The 16,841-nt window shown below is 35.8% G+C and overlaps 1 protein-coding gene across 1 annotated transcript; it reads left to right on the plus strand.

Moving 5' to 3' along the window:
- Positions 1 to 241: 241 nt before the first annotated feature.
- On the plus strand, positions 242 to 15,137 carry LOC137404159 (F-actin-capping protein subunit beta-like). Its single transcript, XM_068090315.1, has 7 exons — positions 242 to 356; positions 753 to 964; positions 4,143 to 4,259; positions 6,233 to 6,341; positions 9,743 to 9,895; positions 10,045 to 10,110; positions 14,532 to 15,137. Exons 1-7 carry the CDS (start codon positions 354 to 356, stop codon positions 14,700 to 14,702), a joined length of 831 nt encoding a protein of 276 aa, XP_067946416.1. The 5' UTR covers positions 242 to 353; the 3' UTR covers positions 14,703 to 15,137.
- The last annotated feature ends 1,704 nt before the right edge of the window (positions 15,138 to 16,841 follow it).

The following is a 16,841-nucleotide window of genomic DNA, read 5'->3' on the forward strand; positions in this document are numbered from 1 at the left end:
AATGTTATAGTCAGCTTAAACTATACCAGTGTAGTGTATTAGTTTTTAACGATTTTACTCATATTCATGTAAATTTATTGTTTTTAAAGCTAGTCTTCTGCTGATGTGGTTTAACAGTGAATTTCCCATTGATTTGTTTGTTTTAAAAGTTGTCTCCTCTATTTAAGTTTGCGATTTAATATATTTCGGGCGAGACTAAAAAGTAATTAATAGGGCAAGTTTATAAGACGACGTATCGACTAAAAGTAATATCCGTAAAAGAGTAAAGAAGACTATATTCTAAGCCGGTCGAGCTTATTCCTGGTACTCAACACCGTTGTTGTATCGTTGGCTTTTCTAAAGTATATAAAAATATGGTAGGTAATTAAAAGACTGGCTTATGCAGTTTCGTGCTTACATATTTTATGCGTGATTCTAAAGTTAATATTAATGTGCTATTTACTACCTTTTTCATGTTCGAGCTATAATTTGCTAATGACCTCCAAAATGAGAATAAATAGTTTCTAATATAGTGCATGGTCAATATAATGTTTTTAAGTTGATTTAATACGTCTTTAGGAACTCGTATCCACGGTATAGCATAAAATATTAAAAATAATGTCCGATGAATCTTATGTATTCGTCGTGTTTTTAGTTTTTTTAGTCTGATACGTATATTTCTTATGGTGTAGCATTATAGAGGGATTTTTTTTACAGAAAGCTATGCTTAACTTATCCTTTAGATTTTCGCGTACTACGGTATACTATTACAGGCAGACCATCAGTTGGATTGTGCTTTGGATTTAATGAGGAGACTGCCGCCGCAGCAAATAGAAAAGAACCTTGGGGATTTAATTGATCTTGTACCTTCTTTGTGTGAGGATCTTCTTTCATCAGTTGACCAGCCTCTCAAAATAGCCAAGGACAAACAGACAGGGCGAGATTATCTATTGTGCGACTATAACCGAGATGGAGATTCGTACAGGTCAGTTGCTGTTTAAAATTCACTTTTGCAGCACTTCACTTAGTAGGGAAGGTGTAGTATTTATTTTTTCTCTATCATCATCTAATTAATGTCGAGATTTCTCAAGGAAATTGCAAAAGAGAGTTCAGGGAAAATAAAAGCAAATTAAAAATGGTTATAACATCAATTCTTTCAAAAAGGTTTTAATCAGCTTGCGTTAGGGTTTGTCAAGTTTTGAGGAAGCTTTGCAAACATATTGTATACAGTAAAAACCTCCTATCTGCCTAGCTAAAGTGTAAGTGCTGTCAACTTTCATAATATTTTGACCAGATGTATGGGAAGGAGTTACTTACGATCGTTCGGGAGGTTAGAGAACTTTGGAAATAATTACAGTTTAAGAGCCCTCAGTTCAAAAGCTTATTTCTGGGTTTATTAAATTCAACCTTGCAATTATATTAGTAAATTTCTATGTTTAGTGAACATTTAACATTGTAGCACAGCAATACACATTGCTTAGGCTGTGTGATATATATATTACTAATATAAAAACTAATTAATACAAAATTGCCATGATGGACAGAAAATATATACATGTATAGTTATGTAGTACGTGTTAAAACAATATTTCAAAAGAAAAAAATTAATAGAAAAAACCATCATTATCACCATGATGGACAAAGTACATGCGTATGTTGTTATGTACTTAAAATATTAAAAATATATACAGTGAAACATGGATAACTCGCCCTCGGATATAGCGAACACATGGTTAACTCGAATGGATTTGCTTGGTTCGTTCCCACGCAATGATAAATGGCTCTATATAACTCGAACTCAACACTGTTAATTCGAACTGTTTTTTGCCCAACGGCTACCGAAATGGTTGCTATCGCTTTAGAAAATCACTTTATTCCAAGTCATAGAGGTAAACCTCAACTTTTCATAATTCATAAGCGTCGTTATTACCACCATCGGCAAAATACTTTTGTCAACGACTTTTCTAAAGGTTTGGTGAAATTTGATTTGTACCAAACATCCGCGTAGTGATCGCCCTTCGGAAGTGAGGTAAAGTGAGGTAATCTTTGCATAAACTTCAAGAAAAATCGGCAAAATTGATCGTGGGTAAAACGCTCAAAAGAAAAAGATCTATGTCTTTTCTTTTGAGCATTTCAACAACGATCAAGTTTTGCCAATGTCAATCTAAAAAACGTCCTGGCAATAACATCACCTCAAACAACGAACCAACCTCAAGTGATAGAAAAATCTCTATACTTTTTGATAAAAACGTTTTAAACTTAACATTAGAAGCATTTAATTTGAGACAAGCCATTTGTGCTTTTGATTTATATTATAGATTGTATATGTACATGTATCTACTAATAAATAAGTAAATACATGGACTTATGACAGTGCTCTGATAACTTGAACGCTATGATAATTTGAACACTTTTGCTCGGTCCTTTGAAGTTTGAGTTATCCGAGTTTCACTGTATATCCACTCACAAAAGTAAAATTGAAATATTGTGCAGTTTTTTGCAAAGAGTTCCCATGCTGTTGCCTCATTTTGAGGATTTTAGTGGGAAAATCTTTGATCGGGTCTGTGATGCCTTAACAATTGGTTTCTTAGGTTTTTTACAAGGCGGTAAATAGCTACATCAGTACTATGTAAGAGATGATTGGTGATACTCAAGTGTAACCCTGAAATGAGCTACTATTCTTGTTGTTGATTACTGAACTCGGCTCTCTGTAATTCCGATGTCTTGTGTTTTAAATATCTCAAGTTCTACGTTTTGCTAATCGTCTTTTTTCAATTTTCTTAATTCGTCTTTTTTTGTTTTGTTGATATGTCAGTCTATTTAATGGTTCAGTAGGGAGAAGTAGGGCAAATGTAATTGTTAAATGCATGTCTTTGCATTTAACAGTTTGCTTGCTGTCTTTACCTTTCACTAATTATGACAGTTTTGTTTTTTAACAATGATTTTGGTTAATTTTATGTCATAGTAAGATAATTTAATGAAAATAATAGAAGCAGACAATGTTTTGCCTTATTTTTTTCAACATTTATTTTGCTTTTTAGGTGTTTTTACCCTCAATGACTTGTCAAATATCACCTTAACTTTTATTAGTGATATAAGCAGAATCCGATTGCTTAGGCTGCAATTTATTGGTTTGATTATTGTACTCTAATATAGCTTTTTAAAATGTGGACAACTCATAAAAGTTAGACTTTTGTGTTTCTTTCATGTGAAAAAGGTGATGCAGGGCATTCGCTATGTGTTAACTCTAAATTTCTACCTTCCATTGTGGTTTCTGTACACTGCTAGCTTTCAATATATAAATACTATGGTGTAGTATGCAAAGCTGTTAGGTATTTGCACCCATAAAGCGAAATATATCGGCTAGCATTTGGTATCAATCTCTGTGGCCTAATTGGTATGGTGTCGGACTGGTGAACGGGAGGGTTCGGGATCAAGTTTTATTCAGTACGGATTCTTTATTTCAATATTATTTTAATAATAGCTATAGCTGGACCTACTGAAAACAGACGACAAACTTTGAGAAATATATAGATTTATCTATCATGATAGCATATAGATAAATCTATATGTAGATAAAGTAGATTGGCTGTATGTCGTCTAATGAAATATGCGCAGGAGTAACCAGTCACTCTTGTATTGTCAGTATATGTACATTCTTGGATAGTCGGAGTTGTGCACACATTATTTGGTCTAACGCCTGATTCAAACTCCTCTTGAAATGGTTTAAGTGGTTTCATATTCTAGATATGAAGGACGTCTGCGTTTAAAACATGATATAACCAAGTTGCGCTAATCGTTCTGGCAGTTACTCAGTCACTACTGAACAAGTACAAATATTCTTCAATCAGCCCATTTGCTAGTTGGTCGCATCTTTTTATAATCAGACATGTTTGAAGACTCACTGACGGTAACTCTGTATATTTAGGAGTTGTCTATCACTTGAGTTTACATTATTGCTGTTTTTAACTTTTAATGTGTCAGCAAAAAAGATGGTTTGATGTGCAAACGGTAGAAACGGAAAATATATTTTTGCTAGTCAAATACCGGGCTGTGGAGAATAGCCAGCCTCAAGTACAAAAACTCAACCTTAGGAGTTGTAGAAGTCGTATAACAGAGTTTGATGGAGTACGTACAGACCCGCATTTATATTGTACCTACAGATCTCCATGGAGCAACACTTATGAGCCGGCGATGGATGAAGAAGGAGCCATGCCTTCCGACAGACTAAGGAAGCTCGAGGTGGAAGCAAATGACGCCTTTGACCATTACAGACAGCTGTGAGTGAATCGTTGTGCATGCTATTTAGGTACAGCTTTAGAAATCTGAGGTTGTACCTAAAGTCATCGATCGTCTATTTTGTGCCTAAATAATAAACACTAAATGTAATGAACATAGATTCTCTACAGTAATGCCTGTGTATGTTCCTTGAGCTTTTGTACCCTGCAGATAAATTATGGTTTGTCACAATATGTACCTGCTTTCGGTTTATGAAATAACGACTAGTTCTGGGAATTAACTTTTCGGCATGTTCTTCAGGTGTACATTCTGGTATGACTCACAGGTATAATAGTTTTACATAATATATAGTTACAGATATACTTATATAATATATAGTTACAGATATACTTAAATAATATATAGTTACAGATTTACTTATATAATATATAGTTATAGATGTACTTATATGATAGATAGTTATATATATACTTATATAATAGATAGTTATATATATACTTTATATAAACATATATATTATGTATATACATGTACTATATATGTATAAGTATGTACTTATAGCATATACTTTTCAGCTAACAGGCTCGTGTGACGACAGACAGACAGCCAGTAGACTTGGCGAATGGCTCGCATGGCTAGGTTAAATTAAAGCGTTAAATGAATGAAAAAATGGCAGGTGCAGCTGACACACGCTGTATATCTGTAACTAAAAAAACAATTTCAAAGTTTGGGGTGCAGCCTATACTTGCTGGTAGCTTATACTAGGACTAAGTACTCTCTGAACTCATCCAAGACCTAACAGGAGTTGTCACTATATATACTAGTAGGAATGCAGATGGCAGTACCATTGTAATAAAAATAGTTTTATTACTCAATAGAGATACTCTTAGCTTTAATCAGGTTCTCATTTAAACATTACTGGGATTCATTGGCTTAGGCCGGTTGCATCTATGGCATAGCTTAATAAAACTTAAGCTATAAAACTTAGGCTAGAAAATATTTATGTTACATCTGTTGCTTTTATAACCATTAAAATTGTTGATTGTCAAGCCTGTCAAGGCCAATATAATAACACTACTTCCTTCCTACAGCTGGCTCAAACTTATTCCTAGTTTTAACTTTTTAATCTTTGATAACCTTGTTTGAATTATAGCAAACAGCTGCATTGTTATCAGCTAATAGAAGATAAACAAGGGACTTTATGCAGCCAAACGCAATGCTTTGTGTCAAAGTTACTAAATTGTAAATTTGATCTTAGGCTATTTGAATTCAGAATAGACTAAGATCAAATTCAGAAACTTACGAGTCAAGCATTTGAGACAGTGTATTTCTAACGACTCTGTTTGGAAGACTTCCTGCAATGAATTATCTTTACTTGTATATATTTACAAGTATGTTCTAATTTAAGCGAGTTACGGTTGCAGAGAGGTTTTGTTGATTAATGCATCTATGATACAGAATAAGAAATGGGGTGCAAGTATGAAGAACTCCTGCTCAAATTCTGAGTTTATGATTGGTTAAAACCTTATTTGACTAAATTTAGCAGTTGTCTCCTCAGTATAGAGTTTTCCTAGGCGGATCAGCTTTCAGTCACACGAATAGGAATGATCCTCAAAAATTCATTCATTTCAAATGAAACCTGTAGCTACTGTAAATGATACTGACTAGATATCTTTTGCACTGATGTAATCTGCAGTCGATATTTTTTGCACTAATGTAATCTGCAGTAGATATCTTTTGCACTGATGTAATCTGCAGTAGGTATTTTTTGCACTGATGTAATCTGCAGTAGATATATTTTGCGCTGATGTAATCCGCGGTAGATATATTTTGCACTGATGTAATCTGCAGTAGATATCTTTTACATTGATGTAATCTGCAGATATGTTTATGTTAGTCTCATTCACATGTGCTTCTCTCACAAGAATCACTGAACTATATATACAGGTTTTACAATATGCATTTTATTAGTATTATCTACTGCAGATGATGCTTACATTAATGTTATCTACAGATACTTTGAAGGAGGCGTGTCATCCGTTTACCTCTGGGACCTTGAAAGTGGTGGATTCGCTGGTGTAGTACTGATCAAGAAGGCTGGTGATGGCTCAAGGAAGATAAAGGTAAATGTAGGCTCACCCAAACATCTTGCTAGAAACTAAGGCTACTGTGTGCAGCGTGTTAATAGCATTTGGTGTGGTCAATCAGAACTGATGTTCCTAACTATACCTATTTTGTGGCTGTATCTGCCTCTGCTGTTGCATATCTGAGTTTATATAATAAGCCTCTTCCTTTTATGGTAAAGTCTCTAGCTGCTATTATTATTACTAGTACTCTGGCTGTCGTTAGAAGTTACCAGTAAAGTGTCAATACAGCGCAGAGTATATTCATACCTCGACATACGAGCTTAATGTGTTCCGGGACTGAGCTAGTGTGTCAATTCACTCGTATCTCAAATCAAATTTTCCCATATAAGATAATTAAATACAAAATATGCTGTTCACAACTTGTGAAAAAACACTTAAAACAGGACATTGTGATAGTGTTTTAAGTATTCTGATTCGCCACATACTCCCACAAAGTAACAAATTCTTATCTAGTGGTTATGATCTGCAATAAAATGTAACATTACTGCAGGGAGATTTTACCTCTAGGACAGATGATATCGGCTAACAGAAGTGTGAGAGAGACTTGATGGCAACACATTCGGTACTCTGCACTTTTGTGATGCTATATAACAAACTTTAAATTTAACTTAAAGGAATTTAGCTTACTACCCAACACTTGAAGATAATTTTTAATCTTACATCAAGTGCACAACTATTCTCTAGTCCTCCGAGGTGAAGGATTAGCTCACGTGGTAGTGTATCAGGGTGGTAAGCCCAAAGTTGGGAGTTCAAAACCCGAAGGATTGAATCTTTTTTCCAATTTCCACCTCCATCTGCGGCTCCTATTATAGTAAATATTATTACTGTATTTTAACTATAATGTGCACAATTTTGTAGTGAATTTTAATCACAAAGTAAGGGTATGTGTTATATGAAAGACAGCACGAGTTGTCGCATAGTGTGCAGTTGCCTGATTGACTGAAGATGGCTCACCTAGAAAATTGCTTATGATTTTACTGCACACTGTTTGACAACATACCTAATCGAAGTTGGTATGTCAAAACAGATGCCTTAAAAATGACATTTCACAAATTGTAAAGCAACCAAATGACTGCTTTGGAACTTTGTCAGCTGTGACCAAAACTTATCAATTTTTAATGCCAACGAAGCACCCTAAAATGTTTCCTAAAGGCTGAGGTTACAGTCACACATGATAAATCCTTTACTCATGAGTAAAAATATTTGTAGATTACTTGAGAAATTATTATTTATTCAAAATTTTTATATTATCACAACATTTGTAAAAAATAAAGAGTCTGTTAGCAACTGTTTGTGGCTCCTAATATTTAGCACTCGTTAGTCTCGTGTGTTGTGAGAGATCATCATGTGTAATAAGTATGTGTACAAGTATTATGTAATGCAGCAAGGTGGTTGAGTAGTGCACTTTGTAGTACACAGGGTGGGGAAGCTGAACTTCTATGTTCGGTTCTCATGCGGTGCAATCTTTTTTTCTAACGCTATTAGCGGGGCTTCAGATATGGCTCTTATTATAGTAAAGATATTGTAATAGCAACCAAAATACAGTGTTTTACTTTGATGGTATACAGTCCGAATATAGACAAGACTGAATAAGAGAAAGTGGAAGACATGTTAAGTTTTATCTAAAAATTAAGAGTAAGTGTTATACTCGAATAAATAAATACAGTAAATGTATTTAACTGGCCCCATCACCCCCTCCAAGGGGGGAGATGGTCATAAATGCTCATGGGTCTGCCACATGCTATTTGATTTTTGCATGATGGTATGCTATCCACTTTTTTGCACATCATCAATTCTATCTTATCAAGAGGATCATGTCCATTATTTGAGACAAGTAGTTTTACCTTTTTGCATGGCTGGTTGGTAGTAGTCGACACTCATTGTTCAACCTTTCATGACTCGCCGGTACCAGCTACTTATTGGTTGGGGAACACTGAGGGACGAGTTGTTCAACGAAGGAGCAGCCATACCGTCAGATGTTTAACCTGCTTCCAGACATTAGATGTATGATATTTTTATTAATAGTATTTGCAGGCTCTTATATCAGAAGGTTGGGAGGCTTAGCCAATCATTGAGTTGCTAGTTAGGTTTTCTCATCTCCTCACAATGGAGGGGGAGTTGTTCACTCATCGCAACTCCTCATTTAAAAATATTTCTTGTTACTTATTCGGTGTTGAACGAACTCTTGGCTGTCATTTTGTGACACATGAAATTGGTTCACTGTACAGAGGTCTTCATACATCTTCATATCAGTGGGAAGCGTTTACCGATTCGAATTATGATAGGACAACTCTGAATTGCACAGCTTCTGTGGGCATTCTATTCAGATCTATAAACTATCTCAGTTTTTGTTGCACTACAGAAGGGCAATATTTGTGTGTATATCAGACACTGGTATGCTAATTGAGGTTGCTGACTCATAAGCTCATTTTCCTGGCAGCGTTTCCCTCATCATCAGATCTTGCTTGGCCAGTTGATATATCACACAGGTTACTGGCAGCGATCATACTTGCTAGTTAATATGCTCATAAGCATATCAAGTCTCAAGCATAAGCCTGAGACTTTACTTCATAAGCATATCAGCAGTTATTACAGCCTGTGCGAGACTTCAATTGTCTCTGTTGTTGGGTAAACATGCTGAAGGAAGTTGTTGGCACGTAGCATTTAGGATGTTATGATGCGATGTATTCATTCTTTGTATGTTTATTTTGGGATCACCTCAATAATAGCTATTGAATATTCTGAAACTGAATTTGGATTTGCCTCCCATGGATTGGTGTTAGCTAGAGCTGGTATTCGGACAACTGCCCCTCTTTAAATAATAAATTTAAAAAAAATTGTTTCTTTGTTCAAAATGCAATAATACAGAGCGAGCAGTGACAAGCGTTACCGTCAATAAAAAGCTCGCAAAACGTGCAGTACCACCCAAAAAGACATTATGAATATTGGAGTTCCAAAATAGAAAGCATCGTAAAAACTTTTACACTTGCCATATGTTAGACTTTCTGAGTTATATTGTGTACAATTTACAGTTTTAGTACATTATGATATTATTTTTAATTGTTGTTATAACTTTGACCTTTGTTTTTGGAATTTTACCGGGAGCAGCTATCCTAGAGCTCTAAATACCACCGCTTTATTGTTCATATAGTTAATATGATAGCAAAGGCAGAACAAACCAATTTGGGTTTATATTTCAAATAAAATTGGAAAATTTCCTTTTTTGTCTACCCAATTATTAGTTCAAGGTCACAAGCACACTAAGAGAAGCTGCTGTCTGTATCAACTTTTGGATGTACTCTGTCCACCCACCCTACGCTATGTCGGGCTGGTATTCGCTGTACTGTGTAGTTGATAGTGTCTATCTTCACTTGCAGGGCTGCTGGGACAGCATACACGTAATAGAAGTAGTTGAAAAGTCGGCAGGCAGAAATGCTCACTACAAGATTACCTCAACTGTCATGTTGTGGCTCCTCACCAACAAGGAAGGTTCCGGAAGCATGAACCTGAGTGGCAGTCTCACCAGACAGGTTGGCAGAGCTAAGAGTTATCCACTCTCTGATTTTTAATTACATGATTGTCGACTAGAAGTGTTGTAGCTTAACAATACTTGTAAGGACTTGTGTGGATATTGTGGCGGCACGTGATTGGTCAGTTATATTTTCGTGGTTCGTTGTAGCAAGAACAAGACGCCCCTCTGAACGAGGCAAACTCGCATATAGCCAACATTGGACGACTCGTGGAGGTAAGTGCTGCACCGTAATTCTGCCTTGATATTCTTGTGCTTATTTTGGATTCGCTTATCAATCCAGACAGTCTTTTGATGCTCTTTCGTTTGATTTTCTCTTCTCAGCATCTTTTAACAAATATTTGGTTAATTTTCAACTTCTTGTGGAAAGTTTGTTATTTTATAGCTAGTCTTTTTTCAGAATTTGCATCTAAAAGCGTTTATATAAATCTCAGTGTTTGTTTGTCTGTCGTTCGTGTGTCCAGTTGTAGCGAAAAAGTTTTAGTAAAAAAAATCTGCTTTGCGCTGTATTCGAACTCGTAGCCTCCAGTTTTCTAGACAGGCGAGCTAACTACTAAGGCACTTGCGATACAATGGGATAATTTTACACATAGTTATTACACCTGCCAATCTTTAAAAACGATTGAAAAAAATACCTACTCAGCACGCTTGAACTAATTTACTAAAAGAAACAATTTACTAGAAGAAAAATAACTGCCCGGATTTCCCCAAAATGCTATAAATATATGTATGGATATAGCATAAACTTAATTAAACTTATAGCACATACAGAAATAAACAAACACCTTCATTTAAGAGGTGGATGATAATAGATGTTGATTTTCTGTGCAAAAATTGCTTTATTACCTGTGCAATGCCGGGAATTCACCTAGTCTATCTATGCCTCGCAATAATTTTTTGTGAATAGATTATGTGTTTTGAGGTTTTTTAATGACTGGAATCAAAAGACTTGCAGTGTATCAAAAGAGCAAAAGAGAAACGTCCAGAATGAAGTTTTTAGATTGCATGCAAAGCTAATATTTTGGCAAGTTACCAAATGTAGAGGTGTGATGCTGATATCATCTCCCTGTTGTCTTGTGGTTGATTTCACCTATGTAGGAAATTGTTTAACTTAGTGTTATAGAACACAGGCTAGTGCGTGTATCAGAGTTATGAAGCACAGACTAGTGTATGAGTCAGTGTTATGGAGCACAGGCTAATATGTGAGTCAGAGTTATAGATAGAACACAGGCTCGTTTGTGAATCAGCGTTGGGGAGCACAGGCTAATGCGTGAGTCAGAGTTATAGATGAACATTGGCTAGTGTGTGAATCAGTGTTGTGGAGCACAGGCTAATGTGTAAAGTGTTATATTATTCTGTTGTTTAACAATGATTAAAAGTGTGCTCTATGCTAGCAGAGATGTCTGAAGCCACCCGCTAATGAATATCATTGGGACATGTGAGACAGCTTTACATAAAAGCGGTCATGAACACCCGCACACCCGCGGATACTGTGAATGATCTAATGAAGTGAACTGTCCTATTTTTAGCGATATTTTTAAACCCAGCTGGTTTTTAAAAAAGTAAAAAAGATATTTTATGTATAGCAATAAGACGGACATGCAGGAATTGGCAGATCAGCTGTAGTTTACAAGTTGTCAGCCAGTTTGTGTAAATATTAAAGTAGATTGTTCATATGGTTTCTTTATTGGGAGATATTGATCTCCAAACTGGCCCTTTTGCTCAGTTTCTCCGTAGTAACAAAACTACTGCTAAATACTCTGGCTAAAATGATTCTTTTGAATGACCTTCACCTATGTAGCCTTAGGGAGACAAGCTAATCCAGCAATGTTTGTTTCCTAGATCTAATTTTTAACGTGAAAGCTCCAAGACTAATAGCTCTCTTTTTATTTGTTTGAATTGTTATCAAATTTCTGCTCCTCCAACCCCCACCCCCCTCGTACTAAACGCATTAGAACTGTGGCTATACGTGACTATTTGTATGCAGACTTACTCAACAGCTGTTGAATAATTTACTAGGGTTGTGCCTAAGTTATGCGTGGTGTGTCAGGCTGTCAGCTCTCAAAACTAAACCTCTTCAAGTCCTGTGTTCCTTAGATGAGATGGAACACACAAATTCCTTCTTCCATGTGATATCATCATGTCAACAAATTTCAGTCTTTTTCAATGTTACAAAAAATCCAGATAGTACTGTTCATGTAATACAGCCATACCTCGGTTTTTGAGCATCTCTGTTCTCAACGAGGTCGGCTTTCGGCCATAAAATTCAAAATTTTTATGCCTCAGATTTTGATCAAAATTCAGTTTTCGACCAAACTGAAAGGAGCCTTTATCTGTTTTATCCTGTGATTGATAAACACGGAAGACAAGAAATGTTTTTACTGTGCTTTTTATCACACGTGATCTTGGCTAAAACATGTCACTGCACTTCGTCATTGGAATCTAGATCATAACCTTAGCATAGGCCAGCTTTCACCACTTTAATACTTTTGGTAAAAATTTGTAAACATAAAACATATAAAACTGTTTTTTGATGATCCTAGATAAGATATATTTTATTAAAATACCACACAGTTTATTTCTACACTGTTTTGTTGTACATATAGAGTACACAATACTCTGAGTAAACAAGCCTGGAGTGAGAGTTTCTACAGTTACAACAGTACAGTTGATTCTCTCGTCTAATAATAGATGTTTTATGAGACAAATCACTAAATTTTATATATCAATTGCTTTCTTATTATATGTGTATACAGTTTATAATGTAGAAGAGTAGAGAAAGCGTTAAAAAATGTGGCGCTTTAGAATTGGACTAGATCAGAGTTATTTACGCTAATTGTAATAGGAAAGATAGTTTCGGATTTCGGACAAATTGCTTTTCAAACTGCCTTCGGGACAGGATTAATGGTCGAAGACCGAACTCTGACTGTATATGAATTATACAACTCTATTTCATAATTTAGTTTTGTCACAAAATACTTTAAACAAGATGTTTTGCTGTGTGTGAGTTGTCTCCTATGATCACCTCTGAAGCGAGTTGAGCATGATGACTTTCTGATGCCTTGACATCATAGGTAAACTGCTGCCGATAGAGAAAGCTAGTCTGGAAATTTAAAGCATGCTACTTAAGCATCGCTTCCGATGATATCATAGAATTTAATGTTGTTAATTTTCAGTTGGGATTAAACCTACCTGTGTTAAGACAACTCCAAAAGAGTCCAGGGGAGCCAATTTCAAAAATTCACTTTCTGTGAAAATAATTTGTAACGCTTTTTACTGAAGTACTTTTAAATGTCTATTTATCATAAACTGCATTAAAATATTAGTTTAAATATATTTATTCTTAGATGTAAAAAAAACTCAAAGAGATAGCGAATTGATAACCAATTAGTAAGAGTCTGTAATGTGTACGCTACTTGCAACCAGCTCCTGCTGTGAGCCAAGAAGGTCTGTGGAAGGTATTTAATAGGTCTTAAGTCCAATGAATGTACTAACTTCTCTTTCGTATTCATTTGAAGACGTACATTTGTTTTTTAAACCTACTGCAATTTTAAAATTTGATTTTCTATTTGAGCAAACTAATATACTGTGCATAGAGGCACTCAGAAAAATCAACCTTGGGTATTTGACATGTTCCAGTTGTATTATGTATCGTGTTCATACAAATGAATGATGGTTAAAACCATTGTTTTATTTACAATAATAGTATGACACAGTTAGCTGTGGGGAGTAGGTATTTGAAATTAGGATTTGTATCATGCAATCAGTAAATATTTAAAACTAGTTTGTTAAAGAATTAACAAACAGGCTAAAAGATAATTTGTTCTCCGCTACAATCAAGCTTTGAATTGAAAGAAAAAACCTCAATTGAAATCTTAAAATACAATGTAGTCAGTACTCAATGTGTGTGTCCGAGGTCTATGGGATTCCTTCTAAGGAATTTAGGCCAAGTTGAAAGCTTACTAAAATATTCAGAGTCCGAGTTAAATAATGATGGTCCTGAAGTCTACCAAAAGCCGACAGCTTTACTTGATAGCTGTTGGGTGGAAATGGAATAAACGGACTGCTGCCAGGTTGTAGGGCCAAAGTCAGTGCTCTTAGATCATCACATTCACATCAGCAGCCTAATTGATATAATAGGTTGTGAGCACCAATAAATGACCAGTTGTTATGTCATTCACGGGTCCATCTGTAAATAAGTTAATTGTCTCAACTGTTATTCCCAAGGGGCTTCTGAGTAAAACCTTATTGTCCATTTGTGTTCCTAGCTCTCACGTTGTCCACACTTCGCAATTTCCCGTTTTGGGGTAGTTTACAACAGTCTAATTGGCAGGCTGCTGATATGCAAATATACTAGATTGCAAAAGATTTTCTTCCGTTTCAAGTGTCTCTCAGTTGAGCTATTTGCCAGTAACTGTGGTCTCTGGAGCAGTTAATTCAATTGCACTGCATGGCGATGATGCATGTATCTCTATATTTGCTAGGCGTGTTCTATGCTAAGTGGCCCTTTCACATCAATTGGCCCTTTCCTGTGCTATAGATAGCGTTCTGTGGGAGGCATGACCCTACTTTTGTGATGTTTAAATAAGCGGAGAGGCTGGGCATGGTCTCAAGCACCCATTTCTGGTTGATTGTAGGAGGTGGAAAACAGAATGCGGAGCACGCTAAATGAAATCTATTTTGGAAAGACTCGAGACATCGTGAACTCTCTGCGTTCCGTCGAGCCATTACCCGATCAGGAAAAGATGGGCATGCTGAAAAATGACCTTGCTGCAGCGCTGACAAAGCGCGCCCACATAAACAACTGAAGTCACTGACTGTCTGTTCCCACTCTACTTTAGTTTATGATTTTTTTCATAGGTTCGCGTGGGTGGATCAATGCAGCACATGAAAGCATTTTGCATCTTTAATATAGATTTTTAAATAAATAATCAATTTCGCCCGATGCATGCTTTTCAGCCAGATTTAGGACTTAGAAGGATTCGATGAGAAGATGTTTGTACCACTCAGCCAATTTTTTTTTTCGCAGGTGGGCGGTGTAGGTCGTATGTTATGCAAATGTTACTGTAGCCAAGAGATTGAATGTGCTTATGCAGCTATAATTGCCCGGCACCTTTTCATGTCTCATTCTTGATAAAGGTATCAAAAGCATCAACTGATTTGCTATTTTTACCATGTATTTAAGAAGGCTGACCTTAGATAATTTCAATGCTATATTATAAATACATGAAATTTGTTAATGATTGTTGTGGACTTATTTGAAGTGAAGGGTTTGGTGAAGAGTGGGTGATCTAAAAAATAGTTCTAATTGTCTAAGTTTTTATAATAACAGGCATGCAAAAATCATCCTTTGCATGCTAGATGGTTGAGAGGAAAGCCGTATATACAATGTAAGTGTTGCATGCTAGATGGTTGAGAGGAAAGCCGTATATACAATGTAAGTGTTGCATGCTAGATGGTTGAGAGGAAAGCCGTATATACAATGTAAGTGTTGCTCTCAGTAAACATTAACTTACAGCATTCAGTAAATTTCATCAAAAAGTATCAGTATTTTTCTATCATTTGTGATTGTTTTTTGTTGAGGTGATCTGACTGCCAGGATGTTTCAAGATTGAAACATGTTTCAGGGTGTTTCAAGATTGAAACATGTTTCAGGATGTTTCAAGATTGAAACATCCTGGCACTCAGATCACCTCAAACTTCTGAGCATATTAACTGGCATAAATGACGATTAAAATGCTCAGATGAAAAATGTTTCTTCCCACGGCTGCTCGTCTCTTTCATTATTGATATCGGCTATTGCATTCAAATTGCAGTGTTACGTGTCTCCATTTTGTCAGTCTTTTTGTCAAAGTGCAACACTAGACGTCATAATTACACTTTCGCTTGAATACGAGCGTTCTAAGAAAGAGTCTCATACAAACTTATATCTCTGGCCTGTGTAGGTCTACAAAGACAAAAATTACATCAAATTCAAGCTTCATGTTTTGGCATTATATGGATATTAGCTGTGCCTTCCGGCGTTGCTCGGGTATTAAAATCTGCTTATATTCAATGAGAAGTGATGAGAGTTGCCTACCACTTGCTATTAGCCTGGCAGATTGCCAATGGAAAATGGTATTAAAAATCAGCTTATAAACAATGAGCAGTGATGAGAGTTGCCTACCACGTGCTATTAGCCTGGCACATTCCCAACCGAAAATTCGAGTAAACTAGTTAATAAGCGCTAGGCTTTTAATGATGGTACCCCGCCATGATGTTGTGTCAGCATTGTCTAGCTACAGCTATTCTAATAATAGCCATAGCTGGAGGGAGACACATACTTTTACATTTATATATATGTATAGATTATTTTCATTTACATCAAAATAATACATACATTTCATGTGCGTCACTCCAATGGTGGAAGTTTACCTTAAAAGTAAGTTTACCAACTATGCAGTGAAAGGTATAGCATACATGTTGTAAACTACTAAATCTTAGCTGCCACAGCGGTCAAGGTCGTCACCAGTGGCGATGTGTAATATGATGTACAATATTAATCTCTGACTATTTGGTTCAAAAAGTAGGAAAGTATGACATCATTGTTACAAACTTATAAATTAATGGTTGCCAACTAGGTTGTATCTTGCTATGACTAAAATTTATACATTAAAAATCATTTTGAACAAGCCAATAGAGTCAAGTTGTTTAAAAAACCAACATGCCTGACTGGCCAGTGTTTTATATACAACCAACTGATGCAAAGGCAGTATATTATAATAGCACTTACTATGTTTTACACAATCCCAGTACATAATGCAATGGTGAGACCTCGATAAAGCTGAGAAGGACTGTCTTATACTAGGACTGAAATGTTCTAATACAATCATAGATCGTTAGATTCCAGCAAGATCGAGGAGTTCAATAACTAAAATGCCTTTACCACAGATATCTCGGACACTGGT

Source organism: Watersipora subatra, chromosome 9 (genome assembly GCF_963576615.1).
Source record: "Watersipora subatra chromosome 9, tzWatSuba1.1, whole genome shotgun sequence".
In the NCBI taxonomy this organism is placed as follows: domain Eukaryota; kingdom Metazoa; phylum Bryozoa; class Gymnolaemata; order Cheilostomatida; family Watersiporidae; genus Watersipora; species Watersipora subatra.